The sequence below is a fragment of the Lithobates pipiens genome, unplaced genomic scaffold (assembly GCF_037356315.1).
Source record: "Lithobates pipiens isolate NorthernLeopardFrog02 unplaced genomic scaffold, aLitPip1_a1.2 Scaffold_8, whole genome shotgun sequence".
NCBI lineage: Eukaryota > Metazoa > Chordata > Amphibia > Anura > Ranidae > Lithobates > Lithobates pipiens.
Genome location: NW_027507903.1, coordinates 234,655,249 through 234,681,248, shown reverse-complemented (window position 1 = coordinate 234,681,248; position 26,000 = coordinate 234,655,249). Strand labels below are relative to the sequence as shown.

Here is a 26,000-nt window from a genome sequence, read left to right as displayed (position 1 = left end):
ATCAAGAGTTTAGGATCTCAAGAGACCCCGTTGTGTGTCTGTTGGGTGCCCTGGAAGAGGAATCCAATAACACCACAAGCTCACAATGTGTTTCTTAGACTGCTGTACACTGCTCGTAAAATGACTGCCCAATATTGGATTGTCTCCCGGGTACCCACCTGAGAATGGGTGGAACAGGTAAATAATTTGCTAATATGTGAAAAGCTGACCTTTCAACATAGAAATGTTTCCCGTAAATTTTACTCTATGTGGCAGCTGTGGTTAGATGTTCCTGGCCTTGGACTCCAATTGGTTAGATATATACTCCCTAAGGGACAGGTTCCTGACAAGGAATGCAAGACTTTTGATGATGGTTCTGAACCAGGTATTGTAGCTACATAATACAATTGTCCAAATGGGTCAAACTTTGTTTTTTCTTTTTACTGTTTTCTTCTTTGGTTTGTTTCTTTTCCAATACAGTCAAAATGAAATGATAGCCAGGACAGTGTTGCTTGCCTGTGAACTTCCTAACACAATGGGGGAGATTTACTAAAACACAGAATTTGGTGCAGCTGTGCATATTAACCAGTCAGCTTCCAGGTTTTATTGTCAAAGCTTAAATTGAACAAGCAGAAGTTAAAAGCAGATTGGTTACTATGCACAGCTGTACCAGATTCTGTGTGCACCATTTTTAGTAAATCTCCCCCACAATCTCTCAACTTCTGAACGCATATTAAGTTAAGGGCAACAGTTGGCAGGCTATAAGTGATCTTTCGCAAAGCACAAAATAAAGCTAAACAAAGTGGTAAATATAAATCTTTCATTAATAAGACCGCAACATTATAATAATTTAACACAAGCCCATCAACACCATAAGTGCACTAAACAAGCTGCAGCAATACAACATAGGCTCATAGTAGCTTCTTCACATGCCTTTCTGTGACCACCACATCTGGCAGCACTGTCCCAACAAATGAACTATAGCAAAACTGAGTGAAAGGTATGATCTGTTGTGCTTTGTCTCACTCAATTTGGGATAACAAAGGGTTAACTCATTATTTATTATAGGTACTTATAAAGCGCCATCAATTTACGTATTTACATATATATTGTACATTCACATCAGTCCCTGCCCTCGAGGAGCTTACAATCTAAGGTCCCCAACTCACATTCATAAATACACATATTATATAAATAAACATTAGAAGATATGAATAAACATTTGAGATACTGGGTATGAATGCAGAATTATCATCTTAGTGCAAGAAGTCATATGCCCTCAATTTATTTCTTCACAGAAATCACTCTGAGACCCTTTCTTGATACCAATAATTAAATCTACTGTCACAAGTTTACTAATGCATTGGAGTACTGAAGCCATCAATTGGTATTTGCAAGACACTGATTCAAGACCTGTCTGGGTTATGTCTACTGGCTCTTTGCTTTTTATTGCATCAATGCATTGTTTGTATACAAGTGGAAAACTTTCCTTCTTAGCTTTGTATATATGTTTGGGAATACATAAGAGGGCTTCTCCAAAAACAGTACAAACCATTGCGAGCTCTGCCTCCTGGCACGTTTTGGCAAAATTGTGGAGATGATGATGCAATAACATTTCAAATACTCCCCTGCTTGGTAATACGAGTCCGATATGTGTATACTTATTTGTAGATATATCCTGCTTATGTGAAATGACATCTGCAGGCAATTTTAATATTGGTTTAAGACTCACTGAACATCTTAACCATTGTGCAGGTTCTTCTTCCACTGCTTGCTGAATGCTTTGTTCTGGCTGATGTAAACACATATGAATACCTGTACATAACTGGGAACATGTTGGTACTGGTAATGTTGGTTCTGAAATGTCTCCTGGTACATTGCATGTGCACTGCATAGGAGTGTATTGATCCATTCTTTGCAGATGGCAGTCAGAGCAGTCTGAGTCATTCTGGCAATTGCTACAAGTTACTCTTTGTTCTTCCACCGACACTCTTCTATTGGGTAAACAAAAGTTTGGGTTATTTAGTGGCAGTTCCCAGCTGGCATCTACTGGCTGGAATAACTGTTTAAGCATTTTAAAAGCACCATGAAAAGACGAAGCAATCTGCTCACTCAGACCTTTGACGGGCCCATACAACACAATGCCGTGTGGCTTGCAGGCCAATGAACCACTGAAAACAAGATGTACGTACTTTTTGTCGCCAATTAAAATAGGCTGACAAGTCTTCACCAGAAAACAGTTATTCTGAAGATGATCACTGAGCACCGTAGACACAGGCGTCACCCCAACGACTGTGCAAAGCAGATCAATCTCTTCTGACGATATACATTCTACTATAGATATGCCATGCAGTCTAGCATAGAAAGAAACCATTTCATGTTGTTTAACAACGGATAATATCAGCTTGATTTTATTAATCTGAAATTGCTTCATTATATTTTCAGTCCTTTGCTCCAGATACTGCTGGGAAATCTGTAGCTGAATGTGTGAAGAAACAACAAAGCCTATGCCGGATGCAGAAAGAGACTGATGGATTTGATCTGTCACTATAAGCGCTTGCAGGTCTCCCTCTACTGGACAGTATACAGAAAAATCTCGGTGAAGTATCAGGCCTGGCAGAATCCTGGAATTTTCAACTGGAAATCCTGGAGCTTGTGTGTGAAGCTCAGAGAAGAATTTGTCCACAAAGCTCACTACTTCCGGAATGTCATCCGCACAAGTGAAACATTTAAATATATATTCACAGGCTAGTCTACTAAGGAATCCCTGGTTGTTATATGTATTTCTTCCACAAAAGTATGTATCCAGTGTTTGTTGGAGAGAAGCTCTGCACAATGTAACATTTCCGTTCTGGTTTGTGTACATGGAAAGAAAGTGTGGTCTTAGGCACTTCTTTATGATAGGCTCCAGAACTGTGGTCTGGAAAATCAACAGCATATCGCTTATTCTTCTTAACATCTGACATTTCCTTTTATATCTCACTTTCCCTGCCGAATCCCCAGATAAAATGAGGTCCTCGTTTTTATCAGTCGTTCTCTGGATTTCTCGGAGGAAAGCACACAGCAGCAAAACAAATGATTTCACACCATCTCCAGTAACACTGTAATGCTTGGAGGCACAGTTCACAATTATTCTAAGGAAAAACAAAATCAAAACAGGTAACTTTGCATGTGGTTATTGTATTTGAATAATTATACGTTTTTCTATATGCATCATCCATCTTTAGTCACAGCAATATAATATATATCATCATTTATTATAATAGATATATAATACACGTAACAGCAAAAGTTGAAAATGAACTAACTGAATTCAAATGGCCAACAATACAGAAAACAATATAAAGATATGTGAAATAAAAGGATTTTTCCCTTTTTATAGATTCTGCTGGATTAAAGTGCAATTTTAGTCTGATAATGAAAGTGATTGTAAAGTCAATTTTTTTTAAAGTTAAAAATAACAAACATTTCATACTTACCTGCCCTGTGCAGTGTATTTGCACAGAGCAGCCCATATCCTCCTCTTCTTGGGTGCCTCTTTGGTGCTCCTGGTCCCTCCCTCCTGTTGAGTGCCCCCTCAGCAAGCAGCTTGCTATGGGTCACACGAGCCGAGTCACAGCTCTCTGTGTCCATTCAGACACTGAGCCGCGGTCCAGCCCTGCCGCCTTTGTCTCCCGACTGGCTGGCTGACTTTGACAGCAATGGGAGCCAATGGCGCCATGCTACTGTCTCAGCCAATAAGGAGGGGGGTCCCGGGCAGCCAAGACACTCCTACAACATCGCTGGATCTTGATGGTCCACAGGTAAGTATTAGGATGGCTGCTGCACACAATAAGCTTTTTTATCTTAACGCATTAAGATAAAAAAAAAACTTCTGCCTTTACAATTACTGATGGGTTTTACTTCCCTTTTAGTATCCTGCAAAGTAAAAGCATAATGGGCTAGTATGCATTGCATACTAGCCCATTATGTGGCACATACCTGTAAACAAAGCCCACAATGTCCCCGCTGGAGGCCACATCCATCTTCGCCCCTCTTCCTTCCGGGGCTGTGGATTCCGGCTCTGCGACTGACCAGAGTCGCGTGATGTCACTCCCACGCATGCGCCACCAGTCACGGCACTCGCTAGTGAAGAAAACGGCACGAAGGGAGATAACTGACCCATTTTGCAGGTAGCGCTATGCAAAACATCAAGAATAAGTGCTTATAAGTCCAGCAATACATTGTCCCACGCCGCTCTGCATATGCTCAGTTGTTCTCTATCTTCAGGCATGAATTTGTAGAGGTCGATCTGCTGACAGCCTTAAAAGTGGAATTAAAGGAGAAGTTCGCCTTTTAAAAAAAAATAAAATAAATGCACAACTTTTTGCAGGTAAAAAAAAAAAAATTTGCATTTTTTAACATTTTTCACTAGGAGCCTGGAAAGCATTGCACCCAGGATAAGCAGATCACGGGTGCCATGCAGAAGTCCTGCAGACTTCTCAGTTTATAAGTCTGCTTGTACCTCATATGGGCAGATAGATACACACTGACAGGAAGAATAAAGTGCTCAACAGTGCCATGGTAGTTCATCAAAACTACAAGCCAAAAGCCGCAAAGGCTGTCGGAACTTGCAGTTTCCCATTCGCGGAGCCCCGCACGCCCATGTTTTTTCAATGCAGCTGCGAGAACATGTTACGGGTGGAACCTGTAACGTGTTCAAAAAAGGTGAACGTATCCTTTAAACCCTCCTATCCTTTACAGCCAATGAAGCTGCTTTTGTTTGATCTGCAACTGCCATGGTGCTGCACTTATGATCAGTTATGACACCAGCCATTTAATGGTTTGACAGTTCGGTTGAGAACACATGCAAATGTGACAGTTAGCAATTCCGGCATTCCAGGAAAGTAACTGTTTTTTGAAAATATTAAATTGATGGGTTTAGTTACGCTTTATGATTTACTGCTGTTCAGGGGCACTGAGCTTCAACAAAATGGCAGCCTCCAGCAAAAAGAAACCGGAGCAATGCTGGAGGCGATACACAGCACACACTAGATTCGGTATCACAATTATTAATGTGAAATGCATGTTCCTTGCTAAAGAAAATTATTTTTTGTCAAGTTGTTATGGGTAAAGTTCCATTTTAAAGTGGTTACAACTCTTACCCACTCCCCTCCATAACATCACCCACCTTGCAACAGGATGATCCAATAAGAGATATTCAAGTATTTTTTTTCCATCTTTGGTAATGATAAACTCTCCAGTGGATTTAATAAAGAGAACCTGCCCCCCTTCTGGACCAAAACTGTGACATATTGTTTTCTCCAATGATCCAGCCACTTGTAGAATTTTAGATATGTCCAAATGATTTGTATGCTGCAGCATTTCTTTTTCTGTCAAAACAAGAAAAATAAGTTATATATAACCAATTTAAAGCCGATGTTTAATAAACTTTTTTGTGAAATTGTATTTCTTTTTAGGGGTACAGCACCTAATACATTAGTTACATGTAATGGTTTGTATCACATATCCTGAAGGCTGCTGCTTCTTGTAACAATCTACCCTTCATGTTGCCTTCACAGCCCCTCAGCAGCTATCTGGTGCAGTATGGGTTGACAGCAGCCGCTGCCTGAGTGAAACGTTTTGACACTCGCTCACCCCCTTCAGTCCTCAGAGACCGACAATGTATTGTGTTAAATGTAGAAGAAATTAATAAATGACAGGATTTCACTGCCTAGTCACAGAACGTGTTGTATTGTGGGAAATTAGTGGTAAAGGTCTCAGAATGGTAGAGAGGGCAGGAGTCAGCATGACATCCAGGCAACTAGCATTATAGAATGGGAAGCCAGCATTGGTACCCCCTGTATTTCTCAGCAAAGGGCCCATTTAGATCTATTCATTGTGGTGTGCTGCAGGAAGTTGTGAATTATATAAATTAGTGCATTGAGGTTCTGTTCTATTTCAAGTGCATCCAAAGCATTAAGGCAAAGCATCTTGAACTTTTTTGCACTGCAGCACACCACAATGCAGCACAGTAAAAACTGCACAGGTCCATATTTTGGTACATTGGCAGCGCATTCAAATGCTCACTAACGCACTGCAACAGTTTGAATGCCCCTTAAGATCAAAACTTTTTATTACTTTTTGCAGACGGGATGGTGAAAAGCCTCGTCAGGGGGTCCCACTGGGGCGATTTACCTTCACTGCATTGTACACTAAAACAGGAAGTAAGCAGAAATACCTGAAAGTGAGGATCCTCTTAAAGGATCAGTTCACCTTTCAGAGCATGTTACACATAACCATAATTCGGATGTAACTTGTAACATGCTCCAGACCTGCCCCCCCCCCCCCTCCTGTGATGGCGGATAAGGACCTTCTCCCCACACCTGCTGTCACATTATCAAAATGGCACAGCTGTGCGGGGTGGCATCAACACAGCCTCGTCTAGAGGTCGACCAATATATCGGCCGATATTTGGCATTTTTTAATTAATCGGCATCGGCCGATTATGCTGATAAAAAAGCCGATTACATGTTCAGCGCGACTTGCAAAAGACTTCTGTAATAGAAGTCAATGTAAGTTGCCTGAAGACATCAGTGAAGGACTTTCCTCCTCTCTGGGCAGGCTGCCAAGAAAAGATCAAAGTGATACAATGTTTCTTCTTCAATGGTCTGAACTCCCTTGTTCTCAGTTTAATCATTTAAAGACTAAGGGTCCTTTCACACGGGGCGGATCAGCTCTGATCCGCCCCGTGGATATCCGTTTGCTCAGCGGGGATCACTCCGCCGATCCCCGATGAGCAGGGAGATGACAGGCCCGTCTCTGCATACTGCGCAGGGACGGACCTGTCACAGCGCCGCTCTCCCCTATGGGAGATCGGATGACGACGGACCGCAGTGCCCGTCGTCACCCGATCCGATCCGCAGACGGATGGAAAAATAGCTTTTTCCTCCGTTACACTTTTTCGGATCGGAGCGGGTCGGATGTCAGCGGACATGTCACCGCTGACATCCGACGCTCCATAGAGCTCTATGGAGCACCCGTTCAGGTCCGCCTGAAAAACTGACAGGCGGGCCTGAACGGGACGTCAGTGTGAAAGGGGCCTAAATCTTTTCTGACACTTGTTGCTTACAAGTAAAAATCCAGTATTTTCTGCTAGAAAATCACTCAGAAGCCCCAAAAATCATATATATTTTTTTTAGCAGAGACCCTAGGGAATAAAATAGCGGTTGTTGCAATATTTTATGTGACGCGGTATTTGCGCAGAGGTCTTTCAAACGCAAGTTAGCCCTTTTTATTTTTTCGGCCAAAAGTTTTGAGTACCTGTTTTTGTGTATTTAATAAATAGTTTTTTTTTTTTTTTATCTAAATTATACATACAAGTGAACTGATTGGAGGTTTGTTTTGTTTAACCACTTGACCACTGGGTACTTAAACACCCTTAATAACCAGACCAATTTTCAGCTTTTGGTGCTCTCACATTTTGAATGACAATTACTCATGCAACACTGTACCCAAATGAAATTTTTGTCCTTTTTTTCACACAAATAGAGCTTTCTTTTGGTGGTATTTAATCACCTCTCAGTTTTTTATTTTTTGTGCTATAAAAGAAAAAAGACCGAAAATTCTGTAAAAAAAAAAAAGTTTTCTTCGTTTCTGTTATAAAATTTTGCAGAATTTATACTACTACATATCTTTGGTAAAAATAAGTACAAATTGGTGGATATTATTTGGTCTTTGTGAAAGTTAGAGTCCACAAGCTATGGTGCCAATATCTGAAAATTGATCACACCTGAAGTACTGACGGCCTATTTCAATTCTTGAGACCCTAACATGCCAGAAAAGAACAAATACCCCCCAAATGACCCCTTTTTGGAAAGAAGACATTCCAATGTATTTAGTAAGAGGCATGATGAGTTTTTTGAAGTTGTAATTTTTTCCCACAATTCTTTGCAAAATCAAGATTTTTTTTACTTTTTTTTTTCTCCACAAAATTGTCATATTATCAGGTTATTTCTCACACACAGCATATGCATACCACAAATTACACCCCAAAACACATTCTGCTATTACTCCTGAGTATGGCGATACCACATGTGTGAGACTTTTACACAGCGTGGCCACATACAGAGGCCCAAAATGCAGGGAGCGCCATCAGGCGTTCTGGAGCACCCAGGACAATTCTGACATTTCTCTCCTACATGTAAAAATCATCATTTATTTGCTAGAAAATTACATAGAATCCCAAAACATTATATATTTTTTTTTAGCAAAGACCCTGGAGAATACAATGGTGGTTATTGCAAATTTTTATCTCACATGGAATTTGCACAGCAATTTTTTGAACGCATTTTTTTGGGGGAAAAAACTGTTTTGTGCTTTAAAAAAAAAAAAAAAAAAAACAGTAAAGTTAGCCTAATTTTTACACAAAGTGAAAGAGGAAGTTATGCTGAGTAAATAGATATCGAACATGTCACTCTTCAAAATTGCACATGCCCGTGGAATGGCGCCAAACGTCACTACTTAAAAATCCCCATAGGCGAAGCTTTAAATTTTTTTTACTGGTTACATGTTTTGAGTTACAGAGGAGGTCTAGGGCTGGAATTATTGCTCTCGCTCTAACGTTCACGGCGATACCTCACATGTGTGGTTTAAAGACCGTTTTCATATGTATGCGTTCGCTTCTGCATGCGAGCACATGGGGACAGGGGCACTTTAAATTATTTTAATTTATTTTTTATTGTTCATTTTACTTTATTTATTTTAGTTTGACATTTTTTTCCCCAAAAATAAATTTTTGATCACTTTTATTCCTATTACAAAAGAATGTAAACATCCCTTGTAATAGGAATATGGCATGACAGGTCCTCTTTACAGTGAAATCTGGGGGTCAATATGACCCCACATCTCACCTCTAGGCTGGGAAGCCTGAAATAAAAAAAAAAAAATAAAAAAAAAAGGATTCTGGCTTTGATCGTATTGGCGAGTTGGTAGAAGCACCGGGGGGCGGTGAGGGGTGGGGGGGCATCTATGGCTGGGTATTGCAGGGTATCACCGAGTATGGCTGGGTATTGCAGGGTATCTCCAAGTATGGCTGGGCATGGCAATTTATGGCAGGGTATTGCAGAGTATTGGCGGGGTATTGGCAGGTATTGGCGGGGTATTGCAGAGTATTGGGGGGTATTGCAGAGTATTGGGGGGTACTGCAGAGTAATGGCGGGTACTGCAGAGTAATGGCAGGGTACTGCAGAGTAATGGCAGGGTACTGCAGAGTAATGGCAGGGTACTGCAGAGTATTGGCAGGGTACTGCAGAGTATTGGCAGGGTACTGCAGAGTATTGGCAGGGTACTGCAGAGTATTGGCAGGGTACTGCAGAGTAATGGCGGGGTACTGCAGAGTAATGGCGGGGTACTGCAGAGTAATGGCGGGGTACTGCAGAGTAATGGCGGGGTACTGCAGAGTAATGGCGGGGTATTGCAGAGTAATGGCAGGGAATTGAGGGGTTAAATTCGGTGAGGAGCGATGTGGGCACTGCAGATGCAGCCCACAGCGCTGCTAACACCGATCTCTTTCCCCTCCGCTGTACCGATTGGTACAGAGAGGGGGAGGGAGGAACCGGCATCATAACATGACGCCGGTTTGTTTACAAGTGATCACTTCGTCATTTGACGGAGCGTTCACGTGGTAAACGGCCGTGACGAGCGGCTGTTTACCGTGATCCGTGATGCACGGATGATCTCGTGTGCGTGCCCTAGGGGGCGCGTGAGAGCAGAATTCTGGGAGGCCGTTAATTAACGGCCTCTCAGAGTTAAACAACCGCCCTGAAGCAGTTAATCGGCAATGGGCGGTTGTGGTTAATAAATGGTTAATAAATGTGTAAGAAATTTTCTGCATCACTTAAGGCTGCTTTCACACTGGATCGGGCAGGCGTTGACGGTAAAACGCTGCAAGTTTTAGCAGCGATTTACCGTCATTTTAGCCACGCTATTCGGCTGCTAGCGGGGCAGTGAAGCACTGCTGCAAAATCGCATTGCATGTGCTTCAGCAGTGGTGCCCATTCATTTCAATGGGCAGGAGCGGTGGAGGAGTGGTTTACACCGCTCCAAAGATGCTGCTTGCAGGATTTTTTTTTTTTTTTAACATCCTGCCAGCGCATCTTGAAGGCACTTTACAGGCACTATTTTTAGCCCAAAATTGCCTGAAAAACGCCCCAGTGTGAAAGGTGTCCAACTTAGATTTTATGAGATGAAGGGGGGAAAAAAAAAAAAAAAAGGAAAAAATAAATAAATCGGCCTAACATATTGGCCCAAAAAAAAAATCGGCATCATATATCGGCCATCGGCCGCCACGATTTCTAAATATATCGGCATCGGCCAGAGAAAAACGCATATCGGTCAACCTCTAGCCTCGTCATTCATTTACAGCGATCTGTGAATGCGAGAACTACAAGTACCATCATCCATTGAAGCTGGCAGCTTGTAGGCCTCTATGAACTGCAAGGGTGCTGATGAGCACTTTTGTAGTTCATTCACAAGCCCTGCAGCTTGTAAACAGTCAGCCCGTATCAAAATAGACATATGATTACATGTTCAATTAAAAACAAAACAAAAAAACACTGAAACATTAATGTTTTTTTTTTTTTTTTAACTTATTTTTTATTAATGTTACGGTTTTTTATTAAACCATTTAATCATATATAAACTATTACATTCCATGCTTACATGTAGGCTGGTCTGCTGCCTGCCCTGGGGGGGGCTCCAAAGTTGGGGCAGCAACAGTGTAAAAAAATATTTAAGTATAGGGGTGTGTGGCGCAGCCCGTCACCTGAAGAGTGAGCCTCATAGGTAAATCACTTCTCAGGAGAGAGTGCAATTAACCAAGTGACAAGCAGTGGGATAGGTCAATGTGTAAAATTAAGAGCAATTGATCTCTATAAATGAAGATCATTGTGGTCTGGTAAGAGGCCTCATTGTCTTACAAGCACCTTGAGCACTAGAGAACATTTTATATTGGAGCACAGAACACTTTGTTATGCCTGTCGATGGACTTTATAAGATTATTGACTTTTTATTATGAGTGATTTATGATTTTTTTTTTTTTTTTGTCATTTTATATATTTTTGCATTTTAGATACAATTCATCAATAACTATTAATGTAATGTATTTTCATTTATTTATTGTGCTGAATTTGCACAGCTTTTGAGCTTTTTTTAATGAAATAGTGTCTCATCACATGCACGTGTGGGAGTTCACCTCATGAATTTATTGTTATTTAAGAAGGCAGTGCAGTTTCTTTTGCAGCAACTTTAATGTTAACATAACTAAGCGTGAGGTTTTCTTTTTAAATTAGCAAATAAAACCTGACAACTCCCTTCAACCTCCCAACTCTACGCAAAAGGAAAAAAAAAATAATGGTTTCACATACACTTTAAAACTGAACTCCAGGATAAGCACATATTTGGGTTTATTTACTAAACTGGAAAGTGCAAAATCTGGGGCAACTCTGCATAGAAACCAGCTTACAGTTTTTTTTGTTTTTTTGTAAAAGCTTTATTTAACAAGCTGAAGTTATAAGTTGATTGGCTACCATGTCCAACTGCACCAGATTTTGCCCTCTCCAGTTTCAGTAAACCTCCCCATTGTCTAAATAGAGAAGGCATGTGTATTCTTACTTAAATCTTGGCGTGAACATTTCCCTTGTGTTAGAAACTTCTGTAATATAGAACTGTCACCACTGCTCTCTGTCGGTGTGCAGGGTGAGTGGTCTTGTGTCCGCCCCCCTTCCCTGTAGATTCTTGAAGGCAGCCTCTAATGGGTGGGCCTGCTAGGTCTCTCCTACAGCTCCGCTCTCTGCACAGGCTATACGTAGCAAACTGATGATGCACTGTTCCTTTCACAAGGTAATATCAGGGTGCACATAAAGTGGATTTACACCGACCAGCCATAACATATTGACCACTGACAGGTAAAGGGAATATCTCGCATTTGAAAATTGGTGGGATATATTAGGCAGCAAGTGAACATGTTGTCCATGGAGTTGACATGGTTAACCGCTAGCTGACCAGTGCACGACGATATACGTCAGCACAGCTGCACAAATGGGTGTACGGGCATGTGCCCTTGAAGAAGAGGCATTGTGGGCGCGCATGCCCGCCACGTGCTTCGCGACAGCAGGGGCCCGCGGACTCGATGTCCGCTGGTATCCCGCGATCGTATCACAGAGCATCAGAATGGGGAGATGCCTATGTAAACAATGCATTTTCCCATTCTGCCTAGTGACATGACAGGGATCTCATGCTCCCCGTCATCGGGAGCAGTGATTGCTGTCATGTCCTAGGTAGCCCCCCCCCCCCCAGTTAGAATCAATCCCTAGGACACACTTAACCCCTTTCCTGCCAGCGTCATTTATACAGTAATCAGTGCATTTTTATAGCACTGATCGCTGTATAAATGACAATGGTCCCAAAATAGTGTCAAAAGTGTCCGATGTGTCTGCCATAATCTCACAGTCATGATAAAAATTGCAGATCGCCACCATTACTAATAAAAAAAAAATTATAATAAAACTGCCATAAATCTATCCCCTATTTTGTAGATGCTATAGCTTTTGTGCAAACCAATCAATATACGCTTATTGCGATTTTTTTTTTTACCAAAATATGTAGAAGAATACATATCGGCCTAAACTGAGGAAAAAAAATGTTTTTTTTATATATTTTTGGGGGATATTTATTATAGCAAAAAGTTAAAAATGTTGCTTTTTTTTTCAAAATGTTTGCTCTTTTGTTGTTTATAGCACAAAAAATAAAAAAAACGCAGAGATGATCAAATACCACCAAAAGAAAGCTCTATTTGTGGGAAAAAAAGGACTTTTAGGTGTATCGCAAAAAGTGCTCTGGTCAGCAAGGGGGTAAATTCTCCCAGGGCTGAAGTGGTTAAAGCAGGAAAAATGGGCATCGCAGTTTGTTGTGTATGGGGCTGTGAAGCCCATGGTGACCCATGTCCATAGCCAAAAGCTTCTACAATGGTCACATGAACATCAGAACTTGACTATGGCACACTAGAAGGTGGCCTGGTCTGATGAATCACGTTTTGTTTTACATCATGTGAATGGCCTGGTGCGTGTGCATAATTTACCAGGGGAAGAGATGGCACCAGGATTGGTATAAGAAGGCATCGGCAGTGTGGTGCTTTGGGCAATGTTCTGCTGGGTCCTACCATTCATGTAGATCAAGTCCCATCATGCCCCTGTCTGTGGTAACCATGATTGTAACTGTCAGGCTTGCAATGCCTCATGGGACTTGTAGTTTTGCAACAGCTAGAGGGCCGCCAGTTTGAGATACCTGATGTAGATGTTACTTTGGGGTCCATGCCTCAATGGGTAAGGGCTGTTTTAGCAAAAGGGGGCCATACTCAATATTAAGTGGGTGGTCATAAAGTTATGTCTGATCAGTGTATATCCCTTGTGGCTATTGAAGAATATAATTTGTGCCCAGAGTTCAGCTTGCAGTCGCATAAGTATAAAATATTTACAGTACATAAAAACATAGCTAATAGTTATTAGAAAATACACACAGAAGAAGTATGTCCAGATTACAAAATATCAATAATTTTTTTTTTTTCAATCCAAACCTCAGCTGACAATCTGCCACGTTGTATAATGTTCCACAAAATTACAAAAAAGCTGAATGCAAATTAGTTGAAGAATACATTTTACAAAACATAAAAATGCTTTTGCAAACAAAAGCTTCATCTCTATGGTAATTTTTTTTCAAAGACCGAAAGTGCAGCATCAGAGCATTGCTTCCACAGAGAACACTCGTTCTTTATACAATTATAGCTCTTCCCTCCCCATGGGCGCTGGGCAAAACAGCAGTAACATCAGAGAGAAGAGTGGCACACAATGCTCTACTTCTGCCAGCCACTGCTTTATTTCCCCAGAAAAAAAAACAAGAATCTCTATGCATCTCCTGCAAAAGTGCTGAAAAACAAATGGGATGTATAACAGCAAATCTGTATATTATTTTATTAGTAGTTAATACTTCTGCCTTTCAGAGAGAGAGAATATTTGGTTCGAATACTGGCCAGGACAAATCTGGATGGAGTTTTCATGTTCTTCCTGCGCTTGTGAAGGTTTCCTCCAGGTACTGCAGTTTCCTTCCACACCCCAAAGACATGCTGGCAGATTAACTGGCATAACAGGTTTTATATATTATGCAATCCTATTATGTATCCAAGGTTGATACATCTTGAGCACGAGCTCTTCTACTGACCACCAGCAAAACAATACTAGGTGTTCCTAGATACCTATTTTGGTAGCTCCTGAGGTCCCCCTTCCACTTCATTTACCGGCTGGGAGTGCAGACACGGGGCTTGTGGTTTTTGATTGAAAACCTCAGCATATGACAAAATAAATTGCTACTCTTTGATATTCCTCCTGAAGAGGTGGAATTGTTCACAAAACATATTGGGGGATCCTAAAGAAGAGCTCCAGTCTCCCCCAAAAAATGTAAATTCAGTATCTACAAATAATGTAGCTGCTGACTTTTAATAAAAGGACACTTATCTGTTCAGGGATCCAGCGATGTGCTGACCTGAAGGAGCAGGGATCTCACCGCTCCAGGAGCACACATGCAGGCTGTAAACTGTCTCTTCCGCTGGGAAGCAACAGACGAAAAACAAGCTCGGGACTGCACACTCTTCAGAAAACCACTTCTTTCTTTTATTGGAAAATCACATCGCAGCTCAACAAACACAGCGAACAAGGAAAAATTGCTGACGTTTCAAACTAGCTATAGTGCTTAATCATAATGAAATCTTCAAATGGCTTTCAGTCCAGACAGCGCCATCTTAGGTAAGGGAAACCAACAGTGAAGGCTTGTGGCTTTCCAACTGTGCAAATTACGCTTTGTGAATGGTCCCGCAGTCTTCTGGGACCACTGATATGTCCCAGAAGGCTGCGGGGGGGGGGGGGGGGGGGGGGAGAGGGGGCAAACTTCTGCTCAGGATGCCGTGGAGATCTGACAGGAAGTGGGAACGAGTACCTGTCATAATCAAGTGCCAAATGTATCAGTGGAGGGTAGTGCAAACAAGTGTAACTTCCCCTTTTAGTTGAAGTTTCTCTTTAAGGCCAATATATTTGATGTACATTTGTGAATGTGTGTTTATTCTGTAAGCAAAACAATGACTTTGTTAGTTAATATAGATGTTGTTACGAGCCCTATATTGGGTATATGTTTTATATATAACACCTTTTTAGGTGTGTGTTACCTTTTTTATTCTTTTATACTGAATAAAATTAATTGTGTATCTATAACAATTTTCCAATGATGTGGACTACTTCTATACCTTAAAGATGAATTCCACTCCAGCTTGGACCTAAGTAACTATGTATATACCATACCTGACTGATGCCCCACCTCTCCAGTGATCTCCATTTGTTTCAGGTTCCGTACTGAGCAGCTGGCCTGATGCATTGTGAACAGAGGAGGTCAGATGCTCGGCACCATTCAGAAAATGCTTTGCATTATCTGAATGAATGCAAAGTCTCCAATTGCAAAAGGTGGAGAAGTGGGGCAGTGACGGTGATGCAAAGCATTCTCTGAATGGTGCCCATACTGAGTGGCCAACCTCCTGTGTTCAAAATCGGGCAGCCTCTCAGCACAGGACCCGAAAGCAAGTGGAGACCACAGCAGTTACATTAGTCAAAGTCTCATTCTCAATAGTTTTTGGTTTTATGGTATTCAGGATAAGGTATGCCTTTGAGGCTGGGTTCACACTGGATCGATGCGGGAATGCCACGAATCCGTGGCGTTTTCCCGCATTGCATGCCTCCCGCCGGCAGTTCACACTGCCCTATGCGAACTGCTGGGAGTGTCAGTGAAACCTTAATGACACCCCCAGATCAGTTCGCATATCGCAGTGCGATCTGCAAACTCGGACAGGAATCGGATCGCATGGTGTGAACACCCATGCGATCCGATTCTGCTGCGGACCAAAAAAAAGGGTCCTGTGTGAGTTTGGGGCAGGTGCGATGCGAATTCAGCCATACTATCTGTATGGCTGAACTCGCATCGCACAGAGATCGGATGTGATTTGCACTGCAGTGCGGTGCGAATCACACCCGGGTCTTCCAGCCGCAGCGGTGTGAACCCAGCCTGAAAGGGGAGTTGGTTGGAATTCTTATGGCTTCTTTTTCCCAACATAAACGTACTTTAAAAAATTTCCTCTGCAGCAATATGATCACTGAAAAACAGTAACATTCCTTGCTTTTACCAGAGGGCAGGAATTGACATATTGCCTGATGCATGTAGACGAAACAACCCAGGCATGCTCAGTAGAGGGGCCCCCCGAACATAGGTTGTTGGAGGAGGAAAGCAATTGTCAACCTAGCACGGGAAACAAGGTTATATTGAGGATCACCAGGTAAATTATTATTATAATGTACAGTAAAGCTATGAAAAATGGAGCATAATGCTAATGTTTATATATTGTGGGAACTTTGCAAAGGAAAGTTTATATTTTTTTCAGGAAAGACACTTTAAATCATATCTAAACAAATTGATGATATTGCAGCTTAAAAGCAGAACATTTAGCGATAACAGTTTTTACAGTTAACAGGCAGAAGCCCACTCGTCGCCAGACTGCGCCTGGAAAGGGGGCCGCCGCAGGCACCATACGCCCATATGCCTGTCCGTGCCATTCTGTCGACTTATATCGTCGTGCGGCGGTCGGCAATGGTTAATACGCTATCAAAATTAGTGTGTGCTGTAAATTGCCTCCAGCAACGCTCCTGTTTCTTTTTGCCCAAGGCCTCCATTTTGTTAAAGCCCAAATCAGTCACTTGCTTACTGAGTAACCACCCCCTCTCCTTAGTTTAAAAAACTACAGGTATATGTCTGTAATTAAAATGTGCACATTTCCATTTGATTGTATGTCTTGGCTCATCTACAGAGGAAGGCTGACAGAAGTTTTACAGTACTGATGTTCACAGACTGCCCACGGGGGGAGTATCATGGAGATAAGATAAGACACCGCCTTTTAAGTTTAATTCTTTTGCATCTCTCTGGCAGCAGAATTTGTCCTGTTTTTCTTTTCTCTATTCCCAAATTTGTGTTCCCTCTGCACAGTCATCCTCATTCCTGTTGCTTCCTCCCCCTCAGCAGCAGTAAACCTTAAAGCTGTCAGTATATTAGCCTCTAGTGAGATTCTCTCACTGCTCTGATTAATGGCACAGTGCCGAGAACACAGGACAAATGGGGCTGTGCAGAGCAGAATGAGACTATGCATTACAGGACTTTCTCTGGCCGATGCCAATATTTAGAAATCACGGCGGCTGATGGCCGATATATGATGCCCATTTTTATGGGCCGATATGTTAGGCCGATTTATTTTTTTTCCCCTTCATCTCATAAAATCTAACAGTTAGACACCTTTCACACTGATGCATTTTCAGGCGCTTTTGGGCTAAAAATAGCACCTGTAAAGTGCATGCAAAATGGCTCTTCTGCAGTCTGTATGAAAGCTGAGTGCTTTCACACAGAGGCAATGCACTGGCAGGACGTTAAAAAAACAAGTCCTGCAAGCAGCATCTTTGGAGTGGTGTATACCTCCTCCACCACTCCTGCCCATTGAAATGAATGGGCACCACTGCCGAAGCGCCTACAATGCGATTTGGCAGCGGCGCTTCACGGGCACATTGATCCCCTTCCTCAGCCGCTAGCTGGATTATAAGTGCCCTGCTAGCAGTCGAATAGCGGCGCTAAAATTCTAGCACAGTTTTACCGTCAAACGCCTGCCCGCTCCAATGTGAAAGCAGCCTAATAAGTGATACAGAAAATTTCTTACATTTATTAAATAAAACAAACCTCCAATCAGTTCACTTGTATGTATAATTTAGATAAAAAAAAAAAAACTATATGCTAAAATACACAAAAACAGGTAATCAAAACTTTTGGATGAAAAAAATGGGCTAACTTTACTGTCTTAGTTAATGTATTTTTTCCCAAAAAAATTGCATTTGAAAGACCTCTGCGCAAATACCGTGTGACATATAATATTGAAACAACTGCTATTTTATTCCCTAGGGTCTCTGCTAAAAATATATATATAATTTTTGGTGGTTGATATGTGATTTTCTAGCAGAAAATACAGGATTTTTACTTGTAAGCATCAAGTGTCAGAAAAGATTTAGTCTTTAAATGGTTAAACTGAGATCTCCTCCACAGAGTTCAGATCATTGATAATTATAAACATTGTATCTCTTTGCTCTTTTCTTGGCAGACTGCCCAGAGAGGAGACAAGTCACTCCACTGAAGTCTTCAGGCAACTTGCATTGTCTTCTATTACAGAAGTCATTTGCAAGTCGCGCTGAAGATGTAATCTGCCTGCATTAATTAAAAAACGCCAAATATCGGCCGATATATCGGTCAACCTCTAGTATAGGCACTTATTTTTTATGTTTTACACAGCTATACTTGAAAAGGGGGCTAGCATGAAGTAATCAGGACTTAAAGTAGAACTATAGGCAACATTTTTCTTTTCATTTTGTGTCCTATTGCGGAGATTTCCCTTCATTGCCAAACAGGAAGTTAGAGGACATCCCTGAAAATTAAGGGAATTTCTTGGGGACCCCATGTCACCAGAACTAGTGTCCCCATTGGAAGATTTCCCCTCCATTACTTTTCTGGAGACAACCCAAAATTTGGGATTTTCTTTTACTTTCACAAATAATGGTAAACAGGATATATATGTCCTAATGGGGACACATATAGCAATTAAAACTGACAGGAGCTCTAATCCCTCACCACACTGTCCAAAACTCTAAAAATAAGTAAATAAGTTTTACCTTAATTATCGGGCTAAAGTTCCACTTTAATTGTCGCAAGATATAATTATTTTACCTTTTAACCTTACGGTTTTAACAACTTCTTACATGATTTTCCACTGCCTTTAAAGTGGTTGAGGTTCTTTTACCTTGTTGCATTCTATGCAGTAAGGTAAAAAAAAAAAAATCTTCTGCATGCAGCTCACCCTGCAGCTTCCTCTAAAAACATACCTGAGCCCCATCTTGATCCAGCAATGTGCAAGAGAGCCGAGGCTCTCTTGCTCCTCATTGGCTCAGATACAGCAGCAAGAGGAAAAAATATTGAGCAGCTGCCATAACCTCTGGTATTTTTATTTTTTTACTATGGCCAATTCACACCACAGAAACACAGTCCGCATGCGTTCCAGATGTTTTTCTGCATGTGCGTTTTTAACGTGTTTTTGATGCAGTCCAGTGCATTTTCTCCCCTCTTTTTTCTTAACCTTAAAAAGGAACATGTGTGTTCCAGTGTGTTCTTGATATGTTTTACTGTGTTCCAGTACAGCCCAGTGCAGGAAAAATGCAGCATGTCCTACTTTTTTTACTGGAAGGTACTGGTGTGAACTATGGCATTGAAAACCATATAACCTACTATCCATGCATTTTTGATGCAGAAAATAAACACACTGGACTGCATGTGGCGTGAACTTGGCCCGCAGATCAAAGTGGGCCCACTGTGCAAATACAGTGTGACATAAAATATTGCAACGATTGTCGTTTTATTCTCTAGGGTGCTAAGATTTTATAATATATATACATACACACACACAAATGTTTGGGGGTTCTAAGTAATTTTCTAGCAAAAAATACAGATTTAAACTCTTAAACAAAAAGTTTCAGAAAAGGCCTGGTCTTCTAGTGGAAAAAAACAAACAAAAAAAAAAAAAACTTTCCAATAATTTTACATGCTTTTATTTCTTTATTTTATAGATTACAAAAACAATTAAATAAAAAACGAATAATTCAATTGTGAAGTTCAATAAAGAAAAAAAACAAAGTAGAACTAAAAGTAAAACCTTTTGTGCAAGGGAGGTTTATTTTCCATCTGTGTCCCACTGGGGATTAGTAGCGGCCGGTCCATACAGGGTGCCGCCACTCTAATCCATGTGTCCAGACCCCAATCTACATGCAGGATGTCAGACCCATGGATTCCAATGGGATTTTTTTTTTTTTTTAGAAGCACGTGATTGGAGCTACAGGCTCTAATTGGCTTAAAAAAGGGTGGATTCAGGGTGCAGAGCACTGCACCCAGAGTCCACCGAGTTGAGTGACAATAGCGAATGAATATTAGCTATTGTCACACTGATTCTTCTCCTGGCCAATCAAGAAGCCCCAATTGGCCAGGGAGTCTTAGGCCCTGGTCAATCGTGTCTCAGTCAGGACACACTTCCTATTCAGCCTCCCCCTGCCTCATAAGGTAAGGTCTGTCTAACGTGGGATGGGTGCTTGCAGTGATCACCGCCTCCCATGGTCCCATGGGGGGGGGGGGGGGGGTGGTGGTGCACTTTCAGCAACTGCTGCCTTCCCTTCTGTCTCTGGGGGACCAAATATTTAGCACCAGCTGCCACTGCTGGGGAGATTTTACTACCCGTCCCCATACCTAAAACAGGTAGTGAGTGGAAATCCCAGGGTGTCACCAGCACTAGTGTCCCCACTAGCACTATAAATCTGACAGGTGTTCTAATTCCAGGCCAAAAGAGTAATTGATTAGTAGAGTGCTAACATCAGTAGTGAAAAGGCTGTACAGCCACCAGCCTATGTGAAGAGACTACATAGCTGTGCCTGCAGAGGACAGATGAAATGATTTGTTTTAGGAATGGCCAAGCAATGCAATATTAAGTGGCAGCGCCATAGACTCCCCCTGTGCCCTCTGACAAGCTCTCACACACATAGAGGACGGCACAGCTTATACTGACTACTACACACATCCTCCTTACCGTGGTCACCGAGCGTGGAACGCACTCTGCCAACCAGTAACCACAGCCAGAGAATCCTCACGTCTCCTAGCCGCAGGCGACGTCTGCACGTTCATACACACGCACGTATCCATGGCAACGGGCCCGGGCTGCGCCTGCGTGCTGCTGTGTTTGGAGTAGAGGTGTAGGTAGCTGTACGTAGTACGTGTGATCAAGAGGTGTAGGCAGCTCTACGTAGATCACGTAGATGCGATGGCAGCAGAGATGTGGGCGGATACTACGCATTACAGTCTGTTCTTACAATACTTTTAATAATTCTGATAATAAATATGTGGGGCAGGAATCGTTCACACATAGAAGCGAATTTACTGAGCTGCTGTGCGTGACAACCAATCAACTTTTATCTCTCATACTTAAAGTTTAAAGCAGAACTAAAGTTCCAACGTACCTCACTGTGAGCAGGCAGGATTTTCATTGCAAAGGAGACCGGTATTTTGTCACATTTGGCTACCCGCTGGACTGCATGTGCGCAACGCCGCCATATGTGTTCCAACACTGTGGCGATCTGCGCCTGCGCAGAATTTTGTGCCTACACCCCTGAGTCCAGGTTCAAGCCTCACCATCCAAGTGGACATAGAGTTAGATTATAATTATGCCAAGTGAAGCGGGGCCATGCACGAAACGTGGCGCGTGACCCTGTGTTGGAACGCATATGGCGGCGTCGCACATGCGCATTTCAGCAGGTAGGAAAATGTGATGGGTAGCCGAATGTGACGTGACACCTGCAATGTCATCACTACAATAATCTACAATCTTTTTGCTAATGAGAAATTTAAAGCCCCGCTCTACAAATTAGAAAAGATCTTCCTTTGAATTTAGTAGTAATGTAAACATCAAAAGAAGTGATGTCTTGTAACATGATCACCTATGAGCACACTACCATAGCTCTCCAACTGTCCCTGATTTGGAGCAATGTCCCTCTGCCCCTCTTTGCCCCTCATTTGGGTCTGATCCATATAGTTGTATCTAAAATGCACTTTTTATCTTTCAAAATTATTTCCAAATGCTACGCCTTTCATTCAATTTCTAAATTGCTGCATTTGTAATGTTAAAAGCCAATATAAAGGAATAGGAGTGATAAAAAAATAAAAAAGTCATTGTGGATCTAATTAACCTTTTTTTGCTTAATTCTCCTTTAAAGAGGAAGTAAACCCTGAAGGGTTTACTTCCTCTGTCTCCCTGCAAAGGTAAAGCATAATGAGCTACTATGCATTGCATAGTAGCCCATTATGTGTCACTTACTTGACACAGGAGCCAGCGATGTCACCGCTGTCCCCTGTAGTCCGAAGCGTCCATCTTCTCCGGCCACTCACAGTGCCGGAGCAGCGATGACGTCACTCCCGCCCATGCGCACGGGAGCTGCCACTAATGGCATATCGCTGTTAGCAGCGGCATGCTGCCAACGGCGATAGTGCGCCTGCGTGCCGCTGTAGACAGCTGTCACTGCCTTTTAGTTAATGTCTCCTAAACCGTGTAGGTTTAGGAGATATTTCTTGGACCTACAGGTAAGCCTTAATCTAGGCTTACCAGTAGGTCAAAGTGGTTTGTAAGGGTTTACAACCACTTTAAGGGTGTGTGTCAGGGGGCGTGTCCTATGCCTACATACGTTTGCAAGTAGGTGTCCCTCATTCCCATCTCAAAATTTTGGGAGGTATGCACTACCCCCTAGTATGTTGTATTAAAGTGTGTATCCACACTTCAGATATTCCAATTGGAAGATTTCCACCTCAAACAACCTGCTATGGCCATGGTGTCTCACCTTCACTTCTGCAATTAGTTTCCATTGTGGAGAATGTGACTACTGAAGATTAGGATCATCCAGGGGGCCAGAACTGGGAAGTGGAGTGATGTCACATAATCTATAAGTATGTATGCAACGGGTTTTCCAATTCTCCGATTTTCACAGACTTGATGGAGAAGTTACAGTTTGTTTTTCTTTTTTTTTTTTTACACCTTTTAGACTTTCATCAAATTATTTCACGATTTTACACTAGCTTTAAATCCTTTTATTGTATAGATCACTAACAAATAATTAAACTGTGAAGTCCAATAAATTAAATAAACCTAAAGCAGAACTAAAAGCAAAACTTTTTTGATTTTAGAGGGTTATAAGTAGAGGTGCACCGAAAGGACATTTTGGTGTGGAAACCAAAAACTCAGGATGCACTTGGCTGAAACCGAGTTAAAAAAAAAAAAAAAAAAAGGAATTATATATTAGGGGTGCAACGGCTCAAATCATTCCTCGGATCAGAGTCACGGATCGGATAATTTTTCGGATCAGCAAATAATTGAATTTGCAAAACCTGTGAAAATTCCACCACCATATAGTCCCCACTGTAATGGACATCTCCCCCACTGTAATATTGTCTGAGCATGGCTGGGTATCGGCGAGTATGGCTGGGTATTACTGAGTATTGCAGAATATGGCTGGGTATCACCAAGTATTGCAGAGTATGGCTGGGTATCACGGAGTATTGCTGGATATGGCAGAGTATGACTGGGTATTGCAGAGTATTGGCAGCGTATTGGCAGAGTATGGAGGGATGGCTCAGCATGGATGGATGTGACTGCAATTGTCACATTGGGCAATAAAGATCCAGCCCACAGCGCTGCTGCCATCCGATCTCTCCCCTCCACTGTACAGATCAGTACACAGAGGGGAGAGAGGAACCGGCGTCATGACATGGTTTGACAGTCCGAAGGGAAGTGCGCTGCACTGAAAATGATAAACGTTTGCGTCTATTTGGATCGCCAACTGAAGACATTTCTGGCATTCCTTCCTTATTGGGATATGCAGATAGGCGTCCCTTAAATCCAGGGTAGCCATAAACACTTCTTTCTGGAGGAGATTCCTTATTGAATAAATGGACTCCATCTAAAATTTTTTGTAACAGATGGAGTGGTTCAGAGGTCGGAGGTTCATGATTAGTTTGAACTTTCCTGACGGCTTTTTTACCACAAAAACATGCAAGTAAAAACCGACCCCCTGTTCCTGAATAGGGACTGGTGTCAATACCTCTTGATCCACCATCTTCCCTATTAGTGAGGGTAAGGCCCTGGCCTTTTCTGAGTGTGTTGGAAGCTTTGTTACAAGAAACCTTGAGGGTGGGTCACTGAAATTCCAGCGCATAACCTCTTTTTATAATGTTTAAGACAAATTTGTTTGAGGTTGTCTTTTTCCATTGTGGAAGAAAATTCATTAACCTTCCTCCCACAGGGACCCTGATGTCACTGGGGTTTAGAGTTTTGATTGGGGCGGCTAAAAAGTATGCCCCCTTTTCCTTTCCCTTTTTGTCCTGTCCAATGCTTTTTAGGTTTGAACTCCTTCTCTGATTTGGAGGGGTACTTTGAGGGACGAAACAACTTTCTTTGAAAAATTTTCTTTTTGGTGGGAAAGGTTTTCTTTTTATCCGCCATCCTTTCTAAGGCAGTATCAAGTTCAGGCCCGCAGACCAAGTGTCCTGTAAAAGGGACACTGCACAGACGTGTTTTAGACGCTGTGTCCCCAGCCCAAGTTTTCATCCATACCGACCTCCGAGCTGCGATGGAAAGCGCTGCCATTTTAGCCGTAAATTTTACGGAATCAGTAGATGCGTCAGAGATAAAACTTGTTGCATGGAAAAGCATAGGGAATGTTTTTAATAGCTCCCCACTAGGCGTGCCTGCTTTTAGGTGTTCTTCTAGTTGAGCCAACCAGAATTCCAGATTCAGGAAGTGGCTAGAGTTGGTTTCAAGCCTGCCATAGAGGCATCCCCGGCCCTCTTTAAGACTACGTCTGTCCTTCTGTCCATTAAATCGCCCATATCCTCAAAGGCAAGTCAGATTGTTTTGAGACTTTGGACAGAGGGTCGTCTAGTTTAGGGTTCTTTTTCCAGACCGGCTCTGGGTTCTCATCAAAAGGGAATCTTCTTTTAAGTGAATTAGGAAAAAATACCTTTTTATCTGGCTCAGCCCACTCCTTGCGAACAAGGTCAGAAAGCACAGTATGTATAGGGAATACTTTAGCTTTCTTTTTCCCCAGAGCCTCATACATTTTATCATGTCTGGACAATTGAGTTTCCTCTTCCTCAATTTCCAGTGTCTCATAAATGGCACTCAACAGCTCGTCTACCTCTTTGAGAGACAGCTTGTATTTTGCTGCTTTGTTAGCTACAGCCTGATCCTCATTCTGGTCTGAGTCAGAGGATTAAGGGCTAACGCGGGGCTATGCCCCCCGCCACTGTACGGGGCTCCCCGGAGCTGGGTGTTGTAAGGCATGGTGAGGAAGGAATCGCAGCTGCCCTGCTGGTGGAAGCAGACGTGTGCACCTCTGCGATTAACTCCCGGAGAGTTTTAAAGGTTGATGCCATCTCATCTTTAAAGGAGCCAAGGAATTTCACCAAGGGAGAGTCTGCCTCAGTTTTAAGTAAGCCTGCAATACACTGCCTGCATAAGGCTTTGTTAGTGCCTGAAGATAGTTTATTTCCACAGTTGGGGCATTTTTTGCTGCCTGCCTTGTCTTCCCTTGGGGCCTCCTTAGTCTGAAATAAAGCATATATGAACTTGGCATCAGAACCTTGTACCTCTCTTTAGTGAACACCCGTGCTGCAACCACCACTGCTGTTCCCGGGACCGTGAGGTAACCACCACCATGGGGGGAACTACAAATCCCAGCCTTACAACCAACCCCAAAAAAGAAAACCAAAGTAAGGGCTTGCCCAGCAGCCTACCTGGGTTTGGCTGGTGCCTGCCTCCACCGGAGTGTCCTAGGGATTCGCTTCCATGTTTCCCCTCACGAACTCCGGATCCCGCCGCTAGTCCAGTATAGCTGGACAATGGTCGGGACTTTGTAGGCCCAGCATGGGCTTTCCCCTTCCCTCTTGTGCCTCTAGAGAACCGGAAGTCTCGGCACACAGTGATGAAACTCGGCGTCTCCGACCCCCACGGCGCAACAAGGAGCTGAGATGGATGGATCCACTCACCGCTCCTGGGGGGAACCAGCATCATCCTGCCACTGGTACACCTCGGCATGGGAAGGAGGGACAAGCTGGAGCCGCTGGATAGGACCCGGTCCCCCTGTGCGGCTCAGCTCCCTTCAGGCAGCCCCTGAGAGATGAGTCATTCCTGGTAACATGTTCCTCCGATGGAGGAAACACAAATGACTGACCAGGGACCTGAGGGACCGCCTTTTGAACTGGGCAATGTGTTTCCTGGGTCGATG

At 42.6% G+C, this 26,000-nt stretch overlaps 1 protein-coding gene across 1 annotated transcript; it reads right to left on the bottom strand.

The window, feature by feature from the left end:
• Window positions 1-1,021: 1,021 nt before the first annotated feature.
• Window positions 1,022-20,881, bottom strand: BBS10 (Bardet-Biedl syndrome 10). The gene is made up of 3 exons (XM_077474161.1): window positions 20,762-20,881; window positions 5,150-5,351; window positions 1,022-3,113 (listed from the first exon to the last, which is right to left on the bottom strand). Exons 2-3 carry the CDS (start codon window positions 5,341-5,343, stop codon window positions 1,259-1,261), a joined length of 2,049 nt encoding a protein of 682 aa, XP_077330287.1. The 5' UTR covers window positions 5,344-5,351; window positions 20,762-20,881; the 3' UTR covers window positions 1,022-1,258.
• Between the last annotated feature and the right edge of the window lie 5,119 nt (window positions 20,882-26,000).